Source organism: Ziziphus jujuba, chromosome 5, assembly GCF_031755915.1.
Source record: "Ziziphus jujuba cultivar Dongzao chromosome 5, ASM3175591v1".
In the NCBI taxonomy this organism is placed as follows: domain Eukaryota; kingdom Viridiplantae; phylum Streptophyta; class Magnoliopsida; order Rosales; family Rhamnaceae; genus Ziziphus; species Ziziphus jujuba.
This window is the reverse complement of record NC_083383.1, coordinates 19,841,465-19,863,554: the sequence shown is the minus strand read 5'-3', so window position 1 is coordinate 19,863,554 and position 22,090 is coordinate 19,841,465. Positions and strand designations below refer to the sequence as shown.

Sequence of the window (22,090 nt, the reverse complement as noted above, 5' to 3'; positions counted from 1 at the left end):
ACAAAATTATAAAAGAATTAAAATAAATATTTATGAAAATTGTCTGGAGGTATTGAAAATTTTGATGAAATTTTTTGACTTTTATCCGTTTTTATTTGAAAACCAAATTTCTTTTTTATCATTTAAAAATATACAAATTTTGAATTTTTAAACCTTGCAAAACATTTCCATAAAGTTCTTAAAGGATACGTTAAATATCCCTCGCCATTAATTGTTTTCCGTTACATTTAGCAAATTAAGGTCAAATAGGCAATTGTACCTCTTCCACTTCCTCTTGTTTTCCAAATGGCGCAAAAATTCCAATCCATGACTGAATGTGCATCAAACTAAGAGTGGGGGCGGAGAGAGAGAGAGAGAGAGAGAGAGAGAGAGAAAGAGAGTTAAAGGGTGGAATTTGAGGATTTTGATTTTTATGATTTTCAAACTTTGATTCTAGTTTAGAATGTAATACCATCTACCTTTTTTGTTTTGTTTTTATTTTTTTTTCATTTTTTTTCTAATTGTCTTAACATTTTGGAAGCATATTATTTTCCACTGCAAGGATCTGAATACATTTCATATGGTAGAGAGCTTTGAATAGTACAATTTAGTAAATGCCTTGTTGCAGTGGAGATGGATGGGAAAATATGGTTTTGATTATTTGTAGGAATTCGAACTTAGTTTTCATTTTTCTTTAATGTTTCTTTGTCTGTGGGTCCATGAAAAGAAAATTGTTGCTGGAAAGATTTAGAGATTTGCAGTACTTGTTTGACAAAAATTCATTTTAGCTAAATACCAACATTTTATTTTTTTTTGGTTTCTCTTTTTTTTTTTTTTTTTTTTTTTTTGTTTTTCGGTAAAGAACATTTTTTCTTTTTATATTTCTATTATTTTCTCTTTAAGACAAATATATATATATATATATATATATATATATATTTTTAAGTAAATAATGCTCAGGTCCCTCCTTTATCAATATTTTAATTTTGTAAAATATAATATATTTAAGAGCTTATTTTTCTAAAAAAAAGAATCATTTTTAAGAAAGATAAAATGGTAAGTGAGGGTGTAAAAGTAATTCAAGCTGTTAGAAAATAACGCAAATCAAACGGCGATTTTTCTTAAAACTTCAGGACTCAACTTAGATGAAATTAAGATATTTTTTCTATTCATCAAAAAAGAAATTAAGCATTTTCTCTTTTTTTTTTTTTTTTAAATTTCTTTTGCCTTTTTTATCTCTTATCTTTCAAGCCAAACAAACGCCTTGCACTGAAATTTTTACCCGTAAGCAACACGTCAAACCGGAATTTAGTTTCGGTTCGAACCGGAAGGTTTGGTCATCATCAGTCTGAACCGAATATTTGGTGAGAGAAGAATTCACGCTTCTCGATGCATGAAAAAAAAAAAAAAAATTCCTTGCCCCCGACCATAATATTTTAAATAGAAATAAACTTTTTAGATTCTCTCTCTCTCTCTCCAAAAACAAGCCCTAAAAATTGAATTTTATTTTTCTCTTACATGCTTTTTTACTTCCTTACATTGTCCGAATTCAGGAGCTCAAATCCAAGAAAACCGTCACAAGAGATCGCTCATACACTGGCTTAGCAACTTTCTATGTATATTTTCTTCAATTTATTTCCTTCAATTTTTTAATTTCCTCAACGGTAATCCGAATGTAATTCACCGTCGGCGTCCGTTGGTTTTCCTCGGTGAGATTCCGGTCATCGATGGCGTTGATTGTTTGATCTCTCTCTGCATGTGCGTTAACTGTTATGGAACTAGCCGTTACTGTATTCGGGGTGTTCATGTTTTGTTTCGGGGATAATAGCTTAGGGTTTGTTAATTGCTCTGGATGCGTATTGGGTACAGGAGGATAAATGCTTGCTACCGGGAATCTAGGGTTTTCAAGCCAGGTCCTGGTGGTTTGCCTTGTGGTTCCGGTGATTTTCTTTGTCATTCGGCGGAAATGGCGGCTAGCTGTGGCAAGGAAGGAAGAGATCAAGAGGCTGTTGATTTTGGCTTCAGAGGAAGCCGTTAGGGCTGAGCTTGAGGCTTCTTCTGGATATGTTGCTGTTTCGCCGGTTGTAAGGGATTATCAGTGCGCGGTTTGTTACTGCCCGACCGTTACAAGGTGTGCCCGATGCAAAGCCGTTCGCTACTGGTATGTTATTCTAAATTCTTATAAATTTTCTCTGATTTAATAAAATCTGGTGGGTGGGTTGTGTAATTTTGCCATTTTTTGTTTTGTTTATATACCTGGTTTTTTGCAGCTAATATGGGGAATTTATGGTGGGTTTTGAGTGGATATATGATAAATTAGACGTTGTGCATTTCTCATTGCATAACTACATGTGAAACGACTGAATTTGTTTTCAAAGTTATTCCATGGTTTTTTATAAGTGTGGCTTTGTCTCACAACTGGATTTGTTTTATTAGTAGATGGGATCAAGGCTGCTTTGAGCGAATGCATTACTTTCTTTAACTTTCGAGGTTTTGCTTTGCATGCTGTACATAATTCTGCTATAAAGATAATGGGCATTTTTTCCATGAAAGTTTTCACTATTATTAAGATGTCTATCTTTATTTTGAGGGGACTATTTTTTTTTGAGACTTTAGGAAGCAGTGCTGCAATATAACTATAGAATTGAGATAAAGCAAACTCGTAAAACAATTTGCAGAGGGTGTTTCCATTTTGAGAATGTAGCTATGCCCACGTAAGTATGCTCTAGGCTTTGAATAGATACAGATAGAAAGACATGCAATTTGGTTGCTCATGGATGCCCTCCAAACTTGGGGAACTTTTGTTATTGTAAAGAAATTTGGAGGAACTGAATGTCTATGTGCCCTTATGCCTTGGAATCATGGGGGAAAGAGTTAGGAATATTACATTCCATTTTACTTAATGTAATGCTTTTTGAGTATAGAGAACCACATTCAGAGTGTATGTTGAAAAGATAAGGCTGATTAGGACGTTGATCTTCTAACAACTCCCTGACAAAGTTGATCTTTTTGAATGACTTTACTTTTTTTTTTTTTTGTTTGTTTGTTTGTTTGTTTGTTTGAGTATAGAGAACCACATTCAGAGTGTATGTTGAAAAGATAAGGCTGATTAGGACGTTGATCTTCTAACAACTCCCTGACAAAGTTGATCTTTTTGAATGACTTTGTTTGTTTGTTTTTTTTTTTTTTTTTTTTTTTTTTTTGTTTTTTGGGTCTGTTATAGCTACCTCATTGGTTCAAGGTTCTAAGTTTCTTAGGGACATGAATCGGAATGAAGATTATATGCATATTTATCAAATACTATAGTTCTTATTAAAACGTGTTGATCTAAGTGTTTAGAGGCTAAGGTCTTAAGGCAAGTTGCCCTCCCTAATAGGGCAAGTTATGATCCTTACTGGTTATAGCTACCTCATTGGTTCTAGGTTCTAACATGAATTGGGATGAAGATCATATGCATATTAATCAAATACTAGCTCTAATTGAAATGTGGTGATCAAAGTCTTAAAAGGCTTAGGTGATCTTGAGGCATTTTGCCCGAATGGTGCAAGCAATGATCCTCAAAATTTATGTGTATTAAATTTAAAAGAAATACTAATAAATAGTAAGTAATAGAATATTAATAAAACATAATTTGATAATTAGAAAATGGATTTTTTGACGATTTTAATTGTTCCATATTTAACTTCTTCTTTTTTATTTTTTTAAGTTTTACAATTTTTTTCCCCAATTTAGTCTGCCAAAAGCATACAGTGTTAACAATGTCATCACTGCACAATGGAGAAATTTAGTCAGATTAGCTTAAAAGAAAGAAAGATGGTTTGAGTGGTGTAATAAAAAAATTAAGTTGAAGATTAACATAACAAACATTGAGTTGAATTGTGAAAAGGAAAACAATAATAAACAGGAAATGAACAAAATAATCAAAATAACAAGTGATACAAATAAAACTGGAAATTTAATATATATAATAAATGGGAAAAATGTGGTGTACTGGGGGATATGAAACAATAGAAAAGAACAGGACATTGGAGGATGTATGGATGCGTGGATGGAGAGGAAAGACTAGAAAAGAAAGGGAAGAAAAAAAAAAATGATGTGGTCTAATAACCTGGCTTCTTCTGAAATCAGCTCAGCAAGGACAGCTTGTGCAGCAGCTTCCTCCTCTTCACTCTTTATCTCTTTCTATTTTTTTCTTTTCCTAAGAACCAACCTTTGCATTTATGTCCAGCACCTTCTCTGCCAAAAGAGCAGCAAGTAACTCGTAAACTGAAGCTTAATTTCTCCTTTGCTCTGAATGTCTTTCCCTTTTATTTTTATTCATAGAAAGGCATCTCGAACAAGATTGATTTAACCGAACCCAACCCAAGACACCATTTATCAAAACTAATAATATAATATGCAGATTTGAGGCTTAGGGTGAGAAGTACGCCTCCGTTATTTATATAACTTGCCTCACCCTGACCCTGATGCATATTGCAAACAAGTTTTAAAATGCTGGTATTTATTTGAGTGGCAGTCATATTTTTTTCTATCGACTTTCCTGTTAACACTCTGCTCAACCCCCCAAAACAAGAACCAACAAAAAAAAAAAAAAAAAAAAAAAAAGTGTTATTACTGTTATGTCTAATTTTGATGTTTGTTGTGTTACTAAAATGATGCTAGAGTGGAGAAAATAATTCATCATCTACATTTTATGTTGAGGGGTGGATTGTTTTAATTGTCAATATGCTACCTCTGTATTTAGTTTTTAATTTGGTGGATGGCCTATCACGAGCCAGAATGTTGGAGATGCATTGTGCCAGGTTTATGCCTAGTTGTCAAGTTAGCCTTGGCTATTGACAGAGATATATTTTTCTAAAAAGTTGAATAAAAGGGTGAATGGGAAGGTGAACATGATATGGTAAGACGTGAATATGATATGGTAGGTATTATAATTAAGGATCTGAATATCTAGGACTAGGAAAGAAATTGAACTTAAATGACATTCATGGACAAGAGAAGGTAACTTGTTTTGATTATTAAATGTTTAAATATGCATTTAATTAACATATTTCTCTTATTGCATTATATGAATCTTAAATTGGATAATCATGGCATAGAAAACATCCCTTCTAAAATAAAGATTTTATTGCTTCTATCATACATTACAGATTTTCAGAGCGGAAACATGAAAGTTACTTTACTTGTTTTATCATGTTAGATGTTATCAATGATTAGATTAACATATTTCCCTTCTGTCAAACTACAGGTTTATATATTTTTCTTTTCAATTTCTTTTCCTTCTAAAGCCTGACATTTTTGTACTATATTAGTTTTCATATTACTGATATCAAATCTGAATATTTAGTTCTGGAAAGTGTCAAATTATCCACTGGAGACAAGGCCACAAAGAAGAATGTCATCCTCCCAGCCCAATTCAGAGGATTTCGGATGTGACAAATGATTCTGCCCAGAAGGTTGGTGAAGAACACTATGAAGTTTACAGTCAGAAATTTGAAGGCTCACAACAGGATAAACCGAGTGAAGCATTCTCTGAGGAACCTGCATTCAAATGTCCCAGTACTACTGAAGTTCCATTAGAGGAGGGTGGTGATAATAAGCTTGAGGCTCCTACAGGTGGCAAAGAGACATTTGATTCTTCTGACTCATCAGCCACATCATTTTCTGGATTTTCTACTTCAACTGCTAGTGGTGAATCATCCGATGATATTTCTGTCAGCGAGAGTGTTAGCTCAAGTGAACCTGATAATTCAGATGGACATCTATCTGCTGATGGTGCACTTGAAATGCTTCAGTCTTCTTTTAACATGGCAAATGTGGGTCAATCTAAGCCATTATCTCCAAAGTTTGCTAGCTTGGTCACCTCTGCAAATGGTTTTACTAAATTAAATCAAATTAAATCTAGTTCTCGTGATGAAGAGAGTCGGTGCGCATCGTCTTGTTCTTCTGGTTGGCACAATAATGTAGTACGTGATGGTTCAAATGCCAAGCCTTGTTCTTGTTTCTGGGGTAAAACTCTCGACCCTCGTGTGTCCCCTAGTGATAGCCGCGACGATTCTAATGCATCTGATTCCATTGGAGACGGTAGTGCCAAGTTATCAGATACTGGATCTTTGCATTTCTCATTATTCAATTTATCTGGACATAGTTCTCCTCTCTTGCATGCCCAAGGCTCTGGCGCAAAAGGCATTCTATCAGGTGATGCACTGTCAGCTGTGTTGGCTGGTGACAAGTCTACTAATGCAGCATCTTTATCAGAAAATGTTGAAGTTGGTAAGCCTAAGATCAGGGACTCCCAATCCTTGAAATCTGAAGCTTCTAATAATATCAAGGATGATTCGAGAAGTACATCACAAAACTTCAAGTCCAGAGAAGTTAAAGCTGTGCCGCTTGGTATTGAAAGTGTTTCTAGATTTAGAGATTCATCAAATGATATTAACTTGCCATCCACAAGCTCTGAGAAGACGGATAATATTGCTAATGATTGCGGCAGGATTTCTAATATGTCGAGCTCTCAAAAAGGTGGATCTTCGTTGTCTAGTGTTTCTGATGCTCCTTTAGCATCTAGTGTTAGGGGGTGCTCGGTTACAAGTGTGAGAACCGGAGTTGTTGATTCTGTTCAGGCTAGAACTGTTGGTTCCTCTCAGGTTTTGAACTCCCCAAATGCTAAGAATGGCTTGAGAACTTCTGTACAAAGAGTTGTTGAGCAATTTAGAGGTTCCAAAATGTCAAAGCACAATCTATTGAGTAATGGGTGCGAGATTGCTAGGAGATACACTGACAAGGTTTTGCTTTTATTTTATCGCATTGATATCTTTTTAAAACAGTATAGGAGGAATAAGTTAAAACTTTGAGTTAAACACTTGTATTTTTTGCAGGGCCTTTTTCCCTATGAGTTATTTGTCAAGCTATACACTTGGAATAAGGATGAGCTACGCCCATCTGGCCTTATAAATTGTGGGAACAGGTAATGTTGGATGGTTCTAGTTTATTGGAAAATTTCATTGGGAAACTATATGGGCATATTCATTGATTCCTTAAGGTCCCATTTGAGAAGTGTCAAAGTTGGGAGGGAAATTGATTCCCGGGATTTAGTTTCCTAGAAATTAGTTTCCTAAGAATTAATTTTTCTCTTATTATGTTTGGTAAGTGATCGGAAAGTTGAGACTTATAAGTAATTAAATTTAATATTGTATAATAAATTAAAGTTAAATATGTATTTTAAAAAAATTTCAAAATTATTTTGTTTGATATTCTCAAAATGACACCTTCATAGGTGGGAACAACTTTCCCTTATATTTTCCTACATTGTTGGGAATCTAATTTATTGAGCTCATACTTTTCCATTTCACGATGATATCCAAATAAAAGAAAATTATCGCTTTTCCAAAGGATTTAGATTCCCACTAACTTTACCGTTATCCAAATAGGGTGTAAGTGATTCAGATATGTCCTGTACAAAGTATTGTAGCTCTGTTCTGTCCTGTGATTTTTCATGTAAGTGGCCACCCTATGTTGTTTGTTAATCAGATTTCGTTTAGACAACCATTTTTTATTTTTCTCCATTTGTATATTTCATCATCATCCATCTGTTGTGCGCATTACCAAGGCTAGTGAATGAATTCAGTCTATGTTATTATTTCATGCAGCAAGCTCACTGAATCTCTTATTTTCTGCTAAATTTAAAAATAATTGAATATGCGGTGATGTGGGATAATGATTTACCGTTATTTTTTATTGTTATCACCTATGGTAAGCCACAGCACTTCCCAATAAATTTGTTAGTTTTGTACTCTTGGCAGCCCTTGATATGAAGTGTCATGATGTGTAGTGTATATGGCTATAGTATTTTGCTGATCTATTGTCTGTGCTTGTCTGAGTGCATGCATGAAGCATGTCTTCTTATTTGCATATCTGGCATTTTCGATTTAATTAATGGCATATTAACCAAAGGACATGCAATTCTTTTGGAATATACTTTCAGCCTAGTTGATTTTACATGTATGTATAACATAATGTAATTAACCCACAATTATTTTTGAGTTTATACTACTGGGCCTTAGGTGTATCCAATATCTATATTAAAACCAGTACTGAATTCCTTTTTTCTATTTTCTTTTTTATTTCATTTTTATTTTTTTATTTTTAAAAAATAAAATTAAAATATGATCCTTAAATTTACTTGTTGTAATTATCTTGTCTGGAACAAATTTTCAGTGCTGTTTCTGACATATTTCCATTCCTCTTCTTCCAGCTGTTATGCCAATGCTGTACTCCAGTGCTTAGCATTTTCTCCTCCGCTGACTGCTTATTTTCTTCAAGGACTTCATTCTAAAACATGTATGTTATTAATCGTCTGTAATCTATTAACAATTCATGTTAATCTTTTATATATCTATGTGTCTATTGCAGTATGTAATTCCTTCATTTTCTTTCTTTTTTCAGGTGTGAAGAAAGAATGGTGTTTTGCCTGTGAATTTGAAAGTTTAATTTTGAAGGTAAAGGAAGGGAAATCTCCACTCTCTCCTATTGGAATACTATCCCAACTACAAAATGGTGGAAGTCAACTTGGTAATGGGAGGGAAGAAGATGCACATGAATTTCTAAGGTGTGCAATCTTACTTCTTTGAAATCTACATATGAACCTAGTCAAAATTTCATGTATTTTGTTTTATGAAAATTGTTTCTCAAGTCATTTAATGAATTTAACTTGCAGGTATGCTATTGAGACAATGCAATCTGTATGCCTTAAGGAAGCTGGACTAAATGCATCAAGCTCTTTGGAAGAAGAAACAACTCTTATTGGTCTTACGTTTGGAGGATACCTCCGCTCAAAGGTGAGTGATGATTTTTAAGGGATAATGATTTTGGATTTTGTTGGATCATGCTATACCAATATGCTGGTTGCTTATCTTTACTTGGAATGTTGATGTTGGTTGCCATTTAAGTTGTAGCCAAGTAAAAAATATTCTTGACTGGAATATGAATGACAATTATAAGTTAAATGATTGGGTCTGCAGATAAAATGTACGAAGTGCCAAGGCAAGTCTGAGCGGCAGGAAAGGATGATGGACCTTACTGTTGAGATTGAAGGGGACATAGGAACCCTGGAAGAGGCTCTTCGACAATTTACAAGCACTGAGACCTTGGATGGTGTAAACAAGTACCAATGTAGCAGGTTGGTTGACCTTTCTCTGTCACAAACTTTTTGGTTTTATAGTTGTAAAGTGTATTCTGTGTTTAACCTTCAGTTATAATTCTTTCAGTAAATCAGGTTGTTACACAATGTGTATTCCATTAAAACCATTTTTAGTAAAGTGTAGGAGAATATAAATATTTGAGTTTAAAACTTAATGCTATAAAATATATTTGGAAAATAGGTTTGGCTTAAGTGTTAATACTTTTCAGAAGGCATATATCTACTAGTAAGTTAGGGTGGAACGTTTGATGGCATTTGATTTTGAGCTGTTTGTCATTGTTGTGTTTTCTTCTACCTTGAGGATTAACTGTTTGTACCATTAATGAAGTGTAAAACCTATTAGTCTGTCTTGCTCTGCATGAAAAGTCTTCATCTTGGTCTAATATATTATTTATACCCAAGCCTTTTGGGCCTTTTGATAACAAAAGTTGCCTTGCATTTGTGTTTAAATCCTTTTAATGTTTTATCATTATAAATATAAGAGTAAAAACATTTGTTAATGTTTAAATATCTTATGCTTTTGTTGGATATGACATGTTGTGACATGTATTTATGGTGTGACCATAATGAGTGCCTGGAAGACATGTGGGATCAAGACAAAGTGGATATAAATCTTATGAGCTTGCTTACCGATTATTACCGAACATTATTTGTTAGATCTCCTCTTCTATCCCCATAGTGCAATAGGAATAGAGTGCGGGATGAAGGTTTGATTGGGCTAGGCTTGTTGAAAATTTTTCTTCATAACTTTTCATGGTTTTAGCATATAATTTATGCTTGTGGAATTGTGTGGAAGCTTATCTTATTTTCTTTATATTTAATACATATTATATTTGGGAATTGGGTGTTGTCCTTTCAACGTCATACACGGAGTTTGGACTATGGGTATAATTATCTTTACTAAATTCTCTGAATGGTTCAAAATTTTGCATTGATGATGATGATGATGATGATATTATGTCATTGCTGATTTATTTGATCAGATGCAAAACCTATGAGAAGGCCAAAAAGAAATTGACAATACTGGAGGCTCCCAATATTCTTACAATTGCACTGAAGCGATTTCAGGTGATTCCTTAAGTCAAAAGATAGCATTTTATTGTCTTATCCAGATTCTGATTGTTTTCTTTTGCGCATGTAGTCGGGCAAATTTGGGAAGCTCAACAAGCCAATTTGCTATCCAGAAATTCTGGACTTGGCACCATTTATGAGTGGGACAAGTGATAAATCACCTATATACAGGCTTTATGGGGTGGTTGTTCACTTGGATATCATGAATGCTGCATTTTCTGGTCACTACGTGTGCTATGTTAAGAATATGCAGAACAAGTGGTTCAAGATTGATGACAGCACAGTATGTTCTCAAAACCTTTTGGGTTCCCCAGTTTACATACTTTATCCACTTTTGGGTTTTTCTATCTATGAACTGCGAGCCATGAATTATTTGAATTTTCTGTTCAGAATGGGTGGTTAGTGGTTTGGACTTGGGAGACAATGATGTATTATTAGCTGGCTTTTAAGTCCTTGAAAGAGGCTACACAAAATAATTTGGGAGCAGTAGTAACAACTTTTTGTTCTAACTTTTTTGTGATTAAGCTAGCCTATCATGTTTGATCTTGCATGTTTGCCTATTATGTATCTATCATGACATAGAACTACTATTTCAGAGCTTTCCTAACCATTTTCTTGGCTGTCGTTGGGTAGGTTACGGCTGTAGGACTGGAGAAAGTCTTGACAAAAGGAGCATACATGCTTTTTTATTCGAGGTGACATTTTTTGCAGTGTAACTATTTTCATTTAAGTTCTCTGTACTTGTATTTTTTGGGCTTATGATAATCAACTACCTCACAGATGCTCACCAAGGGCCCCAAGATCAATAAGGAGTAGAATAGTATCTTCTGATCCCAGAACGAAAGCTATGCCTTCGTGGATTGGTGGAAAGCCTACCACATTGAATTCTAAATCCAAGTCGACGAATGCTGGTGTTGCCCCGTTTTTCCCGAGTTCAAATCCTCTGGAACGATCAGCCAGTGTTGAATCATTTTATATGAGGTTCCAGCAGTTGCAGAAGATTTTAGAAGAGGACTCATCAAGTGACAATTCTTCCCTTATTAGCAGCAATTCTGATGAAGGTTCCTGCAGTACAGAAAGCACACGAGACTCAACCAGCACAGATGACTTATCAGATTACATATTTGGTGACTCAGGACGGGGTTGGAATAGCCCATGGAGGAATTCCTCTGATTCTGACACTTCTTCATCTTCTTCCTCTCCCCTGTATTCAAAGCATTCACAGCTTTCTGATCTTGAACAGTGCGATTCGATTGCCCCTGAAACCAGCAGGCCTCAAACTGATTGTGCTGATGATGTCTGGGATAAGTTAACTAATGGTCGTGTCAGGCGGGTGAATTTGGAACATGGACCCATTTTGCATTCTCACTCGCCTAAACATTGTTCCAAGGTACCAAGTAGTAATAGTTGTAGTGGTAAGGAAGCTGACTTGGAGAGATTAGGATTTGACTCTGTAAATGATGTAAAATTTGATTTATCGTTTAGAAGGTCAACTAGAGAAAGAACGGTCAATATTTGATTATATAACATATCGAGTTAGAGAGCAGCGATAAATAAGAGATTGAGAGGGGGGATGTATGTAAATAGAACCCTTCAACTGGTTTTTATTTACAGAATCAACCATCACCGTTTTGGCATTGTATTACCGACCCAATTGTTTAGAAATCATAATTATATTTATATCAAGATTCTGCAAGGAGGCCTGACTTTTAAGACTTGATTTGCTGGTACGCCTTGACGCCTGTGCGCCGATTCAGTTAGTAGGCCTTGCCTCAGGATAACAAAATGCCTCAAGATCTTTAAAATTAGGTTAATATCCTATAGATTCCATGTAGTTTATCTCTATTGTAAAAAATACCTTATGATTTGAAACAATTTAAAAAATTTTAAGCAGTTAACTTCTATTCAAAAAATTCTCTCCTATGTGGCATCATTAAATGATTTAAATGCCCTTGTAATTAAAAAATAAATTAATAATTACTTATATATGTAATATGATATATAAATTTATGTTCATGATCAATATATATATATATATATATATATACAAATACACATTTATTACCGTTTTAGAAAATATCATTCGAATAAAAAAATTACTTATTTAATTTTGTTACATTACTAATTATCATATTTTATTACATATTTTGTTATATTTCGTTTGTTTTGTAGATATAGATAAATTTAGGTATATAAAATTCAGCAAATAACTAAATATATCAATTAATTGTGTTATTTTACCATTAAAAAATTGTTACTTTTACCATAACAAAATTTGATTAATATTTTACATAAATTTGTTTTTTTATTTTCTATTATATATATATATATATATATATATTTATATATATTTATAAATTTTAAATTTGATTTGTAACACAGTTTTTTATTTTGTGAACTCTATTTTTCTATATTTCCCCAAAAAAATTCTTTTATTTATTTATTGATTTATGACTAAAATCTGTACAAAATATTATACAGAAATTGCATGAAAGAAAAAAAAATAGAAAAAGCAGAAATGAATAAATGAATAATTTATAAATAAATTTATCGATAAATGAATATTTTATTAATTTAAAAACAATATTATATTTTTTAGAAGTAGTTCTATTAATTATATAAGTATTTTTCATTTTGCAAAACATATTTAAAACTTATAAATAATTGAAAAAAATGTAGTCAAAAATTAATATGTGCATATAGAATCTAAAAGCTATCGTGAACAATGTATATTTACAAAAGCCCCACAAAATATTAATATTGTATGGATAATAAGCGCATATATATATATATATATATATACACACACTTTATATAATTTTTTGCTACAAAATGAAAATGCATTTTAAACTATTACAGATAAGATTGAATTTGGTTTAGATACATAGAAGAAACAAAAAACTTTAAATGTATATTTTGGAAAATAAAAAATGAATTAAAAAGATAAAAGTTGTTAAGTAAAATTAACTTAAAATAGAAAATAAAGATAAAATTACTTTAATATGTATCATAAATGTTTATCACTTATTATTATTATTATTATTATTATTATTTTGGAAGTTTAATCAATTATTAATTTATATATGAGATGGCTCCTAAAAGATTTTCAAAATAATTATTATCTTTATGCATTTAACATGGTTATTTACTGAATACACTAGCCCAAGTTAAGACTGATCAATTTTATTTATTTAGTGGAATTATTTATCTATTAAACATTTATTTATCAATGTTTTACTATAATTGTATTGATATTGTGTGATTATAGGAAAGGCATTGAGTGGCTTCTTGTCTATATGCTCCTTCTTACGAGGAGGAAAAAAATCAGATTTTGGAATAAACTATTTGATGTGATTAGTGCCCATTCAAAAAGCCTTGAATTATTGTTAATTGTTATAAAATGAAAAAATTCCGTTTAAGTTCTTCCAGTTTTATCTTAATTATAATATTTAGAATTTATCTTTAATATGTTAGTTTTTAAAGTTAAAAATTATAAATGTAATTATATCAAAACAAATGGGTCTAAATAAAATTTATCTTTATAAAATAAATCAATATTAACAAGATGAAAACATGTAGAGAAAATATAAAATAGAAAGGAAACCATCAAATTTTATTACTTCGTTGTAGTACCCTAATCTCTCCTTATATAGATAAATATCAGGGTTTATTAATATAAGTAATGGAATATAGATCTAAGAATAAAAAATCTCTCACTAATCTAGATTTATATTGATTTCAGTAATGTGTAGATATATATATATATATATATATATATATATATATATATATATATATATATATATATATATATATATGTATATCTATATTTATATAATGCTCTTCTTTATTCGTGTTTACTAATATTAATAATGGAATAGAAATATAAAAAATATAAAATCTCTCAATAATCTAGACCTATATTGATTTCAGTAATGTATATATATATATATATATATATCTCCATATTTATATAATACTCTTCCTTGGACATTACATTGCCATGTTCATACCTCATTAAAACCTTGTTGGTACCATGTCTATATGCTATTATCTCATTAAAACCTTTAATCGAAAAAATCCTATGCGATAAAAACTTGATTTAAGAAAATATAGTATAAATATAAGCCTTCTAAGCTTGATCTATTAGGTCAATAAATTGCTCACACACGTCTATATATATATATATATATATATATATATACATATATATTCACCCTTCATTTGTGCGGTGCAAGTTGAATAATCCTCAAATTTTACATTACGTATGACTCATGAATGTGCTGAACTAGGGATATCAAACATGCATAATTATGCCCAACCTTATGCATTGGCAAAATTAAGAATCGTAGTTGAAGATCAACAGAAAAAGAATATAGATCAGCATGGTGGAAATTTGTACTTCTACATTGAACCAAATTTTGTCCGGTATTCGTCCATGAGAGAATTGGTCTTATGTAAATATACTCATATATATATATATATATATATATTTCTTTAATTAATTTTATTATTTTTATTTTTCCTTTTTTAAATTATTCTTTTTTTTTTTTTCACCGCTCATGTCTTTCTCCCCCCTGTTTATTTAATTCATTGTCTATGTTTTTATTTATTGTAATGTCTTTTTTCTTTTGTATTTTTACTCTTTTTTTTGGGTCAAACTTTATCTATTTATAATTTTAAATCAAAGCCTTTTATTTTTTTTTTATTTCTCATTTCTTTAGTATCAATTTTGTCTTATCTAGCATGCTTTTTCAATTTTTTTTTCTATCTTTACTATTTAATTTTTAATATAGCAACGGACACCATTTTTCATTTTTTAAAAAAAATAATTTTTGACTCTTTTTATTATTTATTTATTATAATGAGCCTTCATGTGACTATGATTTCTTATCAATTATATATATATATGTATATATATATGTATACATTTGATTTTAACTTAATTTTCATTGTTGTATTACTCATTTGTTTATTGTTTTTACTCAAATCTTTTGTTTTTACTTTCGTACTCTCTGTATTCTTTTTATACAAAAAGGGTATACGAGAAGACTAATAATTGGAATGCATGGATAAATTTAAAAAAAAAAAAAAACAGAAAATAAAGAATTAATGAGTTATAAAAAAAAAAAAAAAAAAAAACACTATCGAGAAAATAGGCAATACAATCCTTTGTACGTAAAAACAAAATGAAGAACTTATGAATTTTGAAGTAGAATTAAAGAATTTGAGTAAAATTAAAAGAGTGTGTTACTTGAGACAAAGTCTGTCATAGGTGGGTTTTTTTTTTTTTTTTTTTTTTTTTTTTTTTTTTTTTTGGGGGGGGGGGGGGGGTTTGATTTGATACCCTATAAATTCTGAAAGAAAAAAAAAAACTTTGTTATCAAAACTATTAGATCCTAATAAATTATCTAGGATAAATTAATGATAAAAAAAATCATAAATAAAAAAGAATAAGAAAAGATTTAGGTTAAAAATGGATGAATCATTAATGTTCTTTTATGATTTAACATTTTTGAAATTTAAAAGGTAAGAAATGTAAAATAAATAAATAAATAAGTTGAAACAAACTTTACATTAATTATAGGTATGCACTTAATTCTAATATATATTAGTATTAACAACTTGGGTAAAAAATATGTAATTAAAAAAAATTAATTTTTTTTAAGTGATGATTCTCATATGAGTAATATTGTTTTAAGTAATATAAAAATTTCAATAAATGAGAATTTTTATAAATCAATGATTAAAAAATGTAATAGAACAATTAGATTAAACTATTCCTAATTCTTAATGTTATTTAATAAGTGAAAATGTTATAATTAGTTGATAATATTTAGAATTTTTATTTCCCTCTAGTTTGCTTTCCATGCCAAACGAAGGATAGAAAACTGCTTTCCATTTTTCCTAAGTCGTACCACCCAAGAAGAGAAATATTTTGGAATCTTTCCATACCTCAACTTTTCCATTCATTTTCTCTCTTCCATCTTTTCTATTTTCTAATCTCTCTTACTAGACGGAGACCAAAGCTTCATATCATGACCAATATGTTAATTAATCAATTGCAAATAATACACTATTAAATCTTAGATGTAGAATAGGGATAAATTGGTAGAAAGTATTCTCAACTAATTAAAATGGATTAAATAACTAAAAGCTCAATCTAATTAGCTTTTGGTTACAATTAATAGGCGACGTAAGTTTGAACATAAATAAAATTGAAGAAGTTGATAGTATAAGAATAAAACTAGGTTAATGTAACATATAAGTTAACCATACCATACGAGGCCGATTGAATATTGAGTTAATCCTCAGACTAATGTTTGCTTGATTAATGGATAATAAGATTGTCCATATGAAATTAACTTAGGTTTACAATTAACAATGATTAGCCTCAAACTTAGATAGGAGGGATATACTGTTTGGAATTTTTCCATCCATTCACTTTTCTATGCCTTCTCATTTTTCTATCATTCCTGGTTTCTATCCCTCCTACCAAATAGAGGCTTTTAGCATTCATATCATAACCAATATGCTAAATTACTGATAACGAATAATACACTGTTAAATCTTAGATATGTAATAGGGCTAAGTTGATAGACAGTATTCTCAACTAATTAAAGTGGATTAAATAATTAACAGCTCAAATTAATTAAGTTTAGCTACAATTGACAGGTGAAAGTTAAAACATGAGTATAAAATTGAAGAAGTTAGATTGTATAAGAATAAAAATAGGTTAATGTAACATATAAGATAACCATATGCCATGAATAGGTTAACCATTCCATATGACACCATCTGAATATTAAGTTAATACTCAGACTAATATTTACTCGATTAATGTATAATAATGGTTTTCCATATGGTATGGGTGATTATCAATGGCTCATTGTCATCGACTAATTAACTTAATGGGTCTACAATTAATAATGATTAACCTCAAACTTAGATATTTTATTAAAAACATCAAACTTAGATAGGATTTTTGGGTTTTTTGGCTGATGCGGCCTTTCAAGCCCATTGGATCCGAGTAATGTGTCAGTAGCTAGTTAGTACTTAAAAGTGCTGTAAATAATAAACTAATAATTAATAAATTAATCCAATATCCATGAATTACCTGATTAGCTAGTCAGTCAGGTGGTAGCCACTACCTACCGAAATCGTGCTGAACTGTAATATCGTCCATCATCTAGTATATAGCATTTGAAATTTTTTATGTGTAATTTAATTTAAAATGAGAAAAATTTATTAAAAAAGAAAAAAATAAAAACACAAAAAACAGAAAGGATAATGATTGGAAAATTTAATGTAATTTTTGTAAATAAAAAATGTGTGGAAAAGCTGCTTGAACCAACCGACAGACAAGGAGAAGCATGGGTTAGTTTTCTTGGCTTGGAATTGAAGGGATATGAATAGCTACGGCAGTTAGAACCACTCTCTTCCTCTCTTTCACTCACTCTCTCATCACTCTCTCTATCTCTCTCATCTGTCTTGGATCTCTCTCTCTCTCTCTCTCATACACACACAATTACATTTTACACACAAACAACACTGGATGTACGGACATCCTTTTGTTGCTTTGACCGGCGGCGCCACCACCACAAAGTCGTAGAAAAAGTCTCTCACCCTCTCACCCTCCCTCCACTTGTCACCCCGACTCTCAGCTCGTCAAGAGCTCCATCCTCTTTCTCTCTCATCCACAAATTTTAACCCAAAACCAATTACTTCCCACTAAAAACTAGGACTATTACCCCTTAATTTTCACCATACAACCCAAGAACAGCTTTCACTACAAGAACAAACTCCACCGCTTTCCTTCTTCCATAAATTCTTCGCCTAATTTACCCTGTTACTTTTCCTTCTCTTCTTCAATCTTTATCTATTTCTCTCGGATTTGTTCCAAGCTTTTTTTTTTCTTTTTTTCTTTTTTTTTAATTGGGTTTTTCTGATATTGCATGGCTTTGATTGTGGACCAACAATCGAACTTGAAGCACTTTTGTCGAATCTGCAAAAAAGGTTTTGGCTGTGGCAGGGCGCTGGGTGGTCATATGCGGGCGCATGGAATAGGCGACGAGAGTGCCCACATCGACGACGAAGACCAGGCCAGTGATTGGGAGGAAAAGCTGGGCGGCAACGTTCCACCTAGCAACAAGCGCATGTACGCTTTGAGAACCAACCCGAATCGTCTAAAGAGCTGCCGGGTTTGTGAGAATTGTGGCAAGGAGTTCTTGTCCTGGAAATCCTTTCTCGAACATGGGAAATGTAGCTCGGAAGACGCCGAGTCTCTCGTGTCATCACCGGGCTCCGAAGGCGACGACGGCAATGGTAGAAGAGGCTGTGGTGGTTGGTCTAAAAGAAAGAGATCATTGAGAGCCAAAGTTGGCAATTTCAATTCCCATTGCCCTTCTAGTGAGGAAGAAGATCTTGCTAATTGCTTAATGATGTTGTCCAATGCTACAGTTGATCCTTCGCTGGCGGAGGCCGAGGAATCATGTGCGTCCGCAAGCAAAGATGAAGAACAACAACGGAGCAGACACCACCCATTGAATTTCATTGCTCCTATTTCTTGTAGTGTTCCTCCGGACAACAACAAGGCCAAAGGGGTCGCCAAAGGTTTGTTCGAATGCAAAGCTTGCAAGAAAGTTTTCAATTCCCACCAAGCCTTGGGTGGTCATAGAGCTAGTCACAAGAAGGTTAAGGGGTGTTTCGCTGCTCGCCTTGACCACCTCGACGATAGTCTAGCGGACGACGACGTTATCACACATGAAGAATTCTTCCCAACTAAATCCAATTCAACCTTGCAGTTCGACCATGGCTCTAATGCCCCACTGGCTACGTCGTCCAAGAGAAAATCCAAAGTGCATGAATGCTCCATTTGTCACCGAATTTTCTCGTCGGGACAAGCATTGGGGGGCCACAAACGGTGCCATTGGATCACCAGCAATACCCCTGACACGTCCACATTAGCTAAGTTTCATCAGTTTCAAGAAACCATGGAGCAGGTTAATCAAACGGCGCCCAAGTTGGAAACTATGGAGGCTCTTGATCTCAAGCTAGATCTTAACCTGCCCGCGCCAGTAGACGAACTAGCCGGAGGCCGGCGTGAGCATGTAAACCGACATAGCTTTGAGATGTCTACAGAAATTTACTTACAGCCTTGGATAGGAGTAAAAGAAGAGGAAAATAATCAACATCGCTGTCAACAAACCCTCCACCAAAAGCACCAAAATGACAATGACAACATTAATAACGATGAGTACAAAAATAACAACAACAACAACAACAACAACAACAACAATAATAATACTAGTAATGGTTCGATGATGATGCAGAATGTGGATGATGAAGTAGACAGTAAGGTGAAGTTAGCAAAGCTAAGTGAGCTTAAGGATATCAACATGAGTGAGGGTTCCTCACCATGGTTGCAGGTCGGTATTGGTTCAACTACTGATGTTGGTGCTGACCCTTAATTTTTTGTTGTCAAAAAACTATATGTGAGAGGATATTTTCCCTTATTCTTTTTTTTTTTTCCTTTTTTCTTTTTGGGTATTTAACTAATTAAGGAACTGTAATTATAAACTCAACAAGCTCATAATTCAATATTCAATGTAAATTTTGGTGGGTCAATGAGAACTCCCATTTTTTATAAGCCCTGATTCTCAGTTCAGGCACATTTATTATTCTAATAAACCACATTTTTCTTCAATTATAAACGTTTTTTTATTCAATGAGAATTTTTGGACAAGAACAAGTTTATTATTAATTTCTAACGATTAGATTTCACTTGTTATGGCAAGTTGTTTAGGGTACGTAGATAATGCCATATTGACAAACTAGTTTGCCTCTGTTGTTGTGCTCTTTGAGTAAGATGTGCACTAATTATGCAGTTTGGCACCATCCTCCTCTCACCCAAAAAAGTAACAAAGGAAAATAAGAAAACACATATGTCGGGTGGAGAAGAGCTCTGGTTGTGTGTTTCGTGCACTTCCATGACTTGCTATTACCTCAAATGATAATAAGTTAGATCATATTAACATAGTGTACAATGTTAACTACAAATGAAAATCAATATATAACTTTAAATTATACTGACACTATAATATTAATTACTAATAAAAGTAATATTATCGAAATTCATAACTTACTATATAATGTTAGTATAGCATATATGTGACATATTATAGTATTAGTTTTGAAAATGTACATACCAACATATGTTAACTAATTATATGACTATATGAGTATATGTTATAATAGTAATATATAATATTGTACATCGATTATACTACAGTTCTACTTTAGTGCATATTTAATATATACCATAAAAAAATTATATTATACTATATGTTAACATATAACAGAATATATACAACATAATCATATCAAGTAATGTATTAATATTTATTAAAAAAATAGTATATTAATATTATAGTATACTATTTATATAATATTATAGTATATTATTTATATTGTTAACTAACGTATGTTATTATATTAAAATAGTATAATATTATTGATAGAATATGTGGACAGCCAACTAACAAACAAAATTGACACAATCGGCCAAGCTGTCATCATCTAAAAACAAGACAAATTTGTTACTAATAGATGAGTACAAGAGAGATTTTGTTCTACAAGGATTGATCAGTTGTAAAGCTATCTCCAAGGGTTTATATACTGATAGACTTGTAGTTAGAGAAGGATTGTTCTTTCTGTAAATAGAAGCTGCTATTTTTCTTTTATCTGCAATATTGCAGACAGGTATATATAAATGTATATCGCAGCTTGTATGAGTGTGTGGGAGAAATAGTGCGTATGTTTACGTGGAGCTAGACCAAAGAAAGTTTTTTTAAAATCTTATATAAATAGTTTCTTCCTCTCTATTTTGTTTCATTAAAAACAGAGGAAGTTTTATTTTACAAAATAATTTCTTAGAACTTTGTCTTTCATCATGGTATTAGAGTAGGTTGCAATCATGGATCTTAATGTTGCTGTAGAAGTTGAACCAAGACTCTCAATTCAATCATTCCATCAATGCTAGAGTCTAATATCAATCAAATTAGACTTCTCAAATTTTTTGCTGTGGCACTCTCAAATCATTCCTCTCATTTGGAGTCTTGGCATTTATCATCATATTTCGAGTAATGCCTAACCATTAAGTGAATTGGAAAATGAGCATGGTAGCAAGGATGTTAATCCAAACTTTGCTTTGTGGGATAACAATGATGGACTTTTGATCACTTGGCTGCTTGGTATCATGTCTGTGGATGTTATCAGCTTTACCTTTGGTCTTATTCTTGTGTGGAAAGCTGTTGAAGAACACCTTCTACTAGCTACTAAGTAGAAGGAAAATTTTCTCATTGATAGCCTCATGGGATTGAATAAAGGGAGTCAATCAATTGATGAGTATATCCATAAGTTTACTTTAATCTGTGATAACCTGGCTGCTATTGACAAACTAGCGGTTGATTTAGACAAATGTTTTCATTTATCTCGTGGGTTAGGTGTCAAATATCAGCCTTCTCGTTTAGCAATGCTGATAAAACCTCTATATCCATCTTTTACTCAATTTGTCTAAGCATTGAAAGCACATGATCAAGCTCTTATTTATAGTCAATTGGAAGAAAAACAACTTGTAGATTATGCACAAGCTTTTGTAAGCAACCGTGACAGAGGTCGAGGTCCCAACTCAGGAGGAAGGTTTAACTCTTGGGGAAGAGGATTTATCCCTGCTGAACACTTCACAGCAACATTTCCTTCAAATTTGGAAGCCTCAAACTGATCCTTAAAACCGAGAAAAAAGAGGTAATCAATTTGATTCAAAAACAAGTTCTAACAATG

General features: G+C 32.2%; 2 protein-coding genes across 2 annotated transcripts; both read left to right on the top strand.

Moving 5' to 3' along the window:
- Positions 1-1,403: 1,403 nt before the first annotated feature.
- On the top strand, positions 1,404-11,935 carry LOC107403788 (ubiquitin carboxyl-terminal hydrolase 16). Its single transcript, XM_016010702.4, has 11 exons — positions 1,404-2,140; positions 5,327-6,764; positions 6,858-6,946; positions 8,234-8,319; positions 8,425-8,587; positions 8,696-8,816; positions 9,000-9,157; positions 10,162-10,246; positions 10,320-10,532; positions 10,883-10,944; positions 11,030-11,935. The coding sequence occupies exons 1-11, from the start codon at positions 1,857-1,859 to the stop codon at positions 11,766-11,768; spliced, it is 3,438 nt and encodes a 1,145-aa protein (XP_015866188.1). The 5' UTR covers positions 1,404-1,856; the 3' UTR covers positions 11,769-11,935.
- Positions 11,936-17,598: 5,663 nt separating this feature from the next.
- LOC107403787 (zinc finger protein ZAT9) lies at positions 17,599-19,933 on the top strand. The gene has a single exon (XM_016010701.4). The coding sequence runs from the start codon at positions 18,205-18,207 to the stop codon at positions 19,717-19,719; it is 1,515 nt and encodes a 504-aa protein (XP_015866187.3). The 5' UTR covers positions 17,599-18,204; the 3' UTR covers positions 19,720-19,933.
- The last annotated feature ends 2,157 nt before the right edge of the window (positions 19,934-22,090 follow it).

Coding starts and splice junctions, on each gene's coding strand:
- LOC107403787 (XM_016010701.4), top strand. CDS start 18,205: ATGGCTTTGATTGTGGACCAACAATCGAACTTGAAGCACTTTTGTCGA.
- LOC107403788 (XM_016010702.4), top strand. CDS start 1,857: ATGCTTGCTACCGGGAATCTAGGGTTTTCAAGCCAGGTCCTGGTGGTT. Junction 8,320..8,424: donor AGGACTTCATTCTAAAACAT/GTATGTTATTAA, acceptor TTCTTTTTTCAG/GTGTGAAGAAAGAATGGTGT. Junction 8,817..8,999: donor GAGGATACCTCCGCTCAAAG/GTGAGTGATGAT, acceptor TTGGGTCTGCAG/ATAAAATGTACGAAGTGCCA.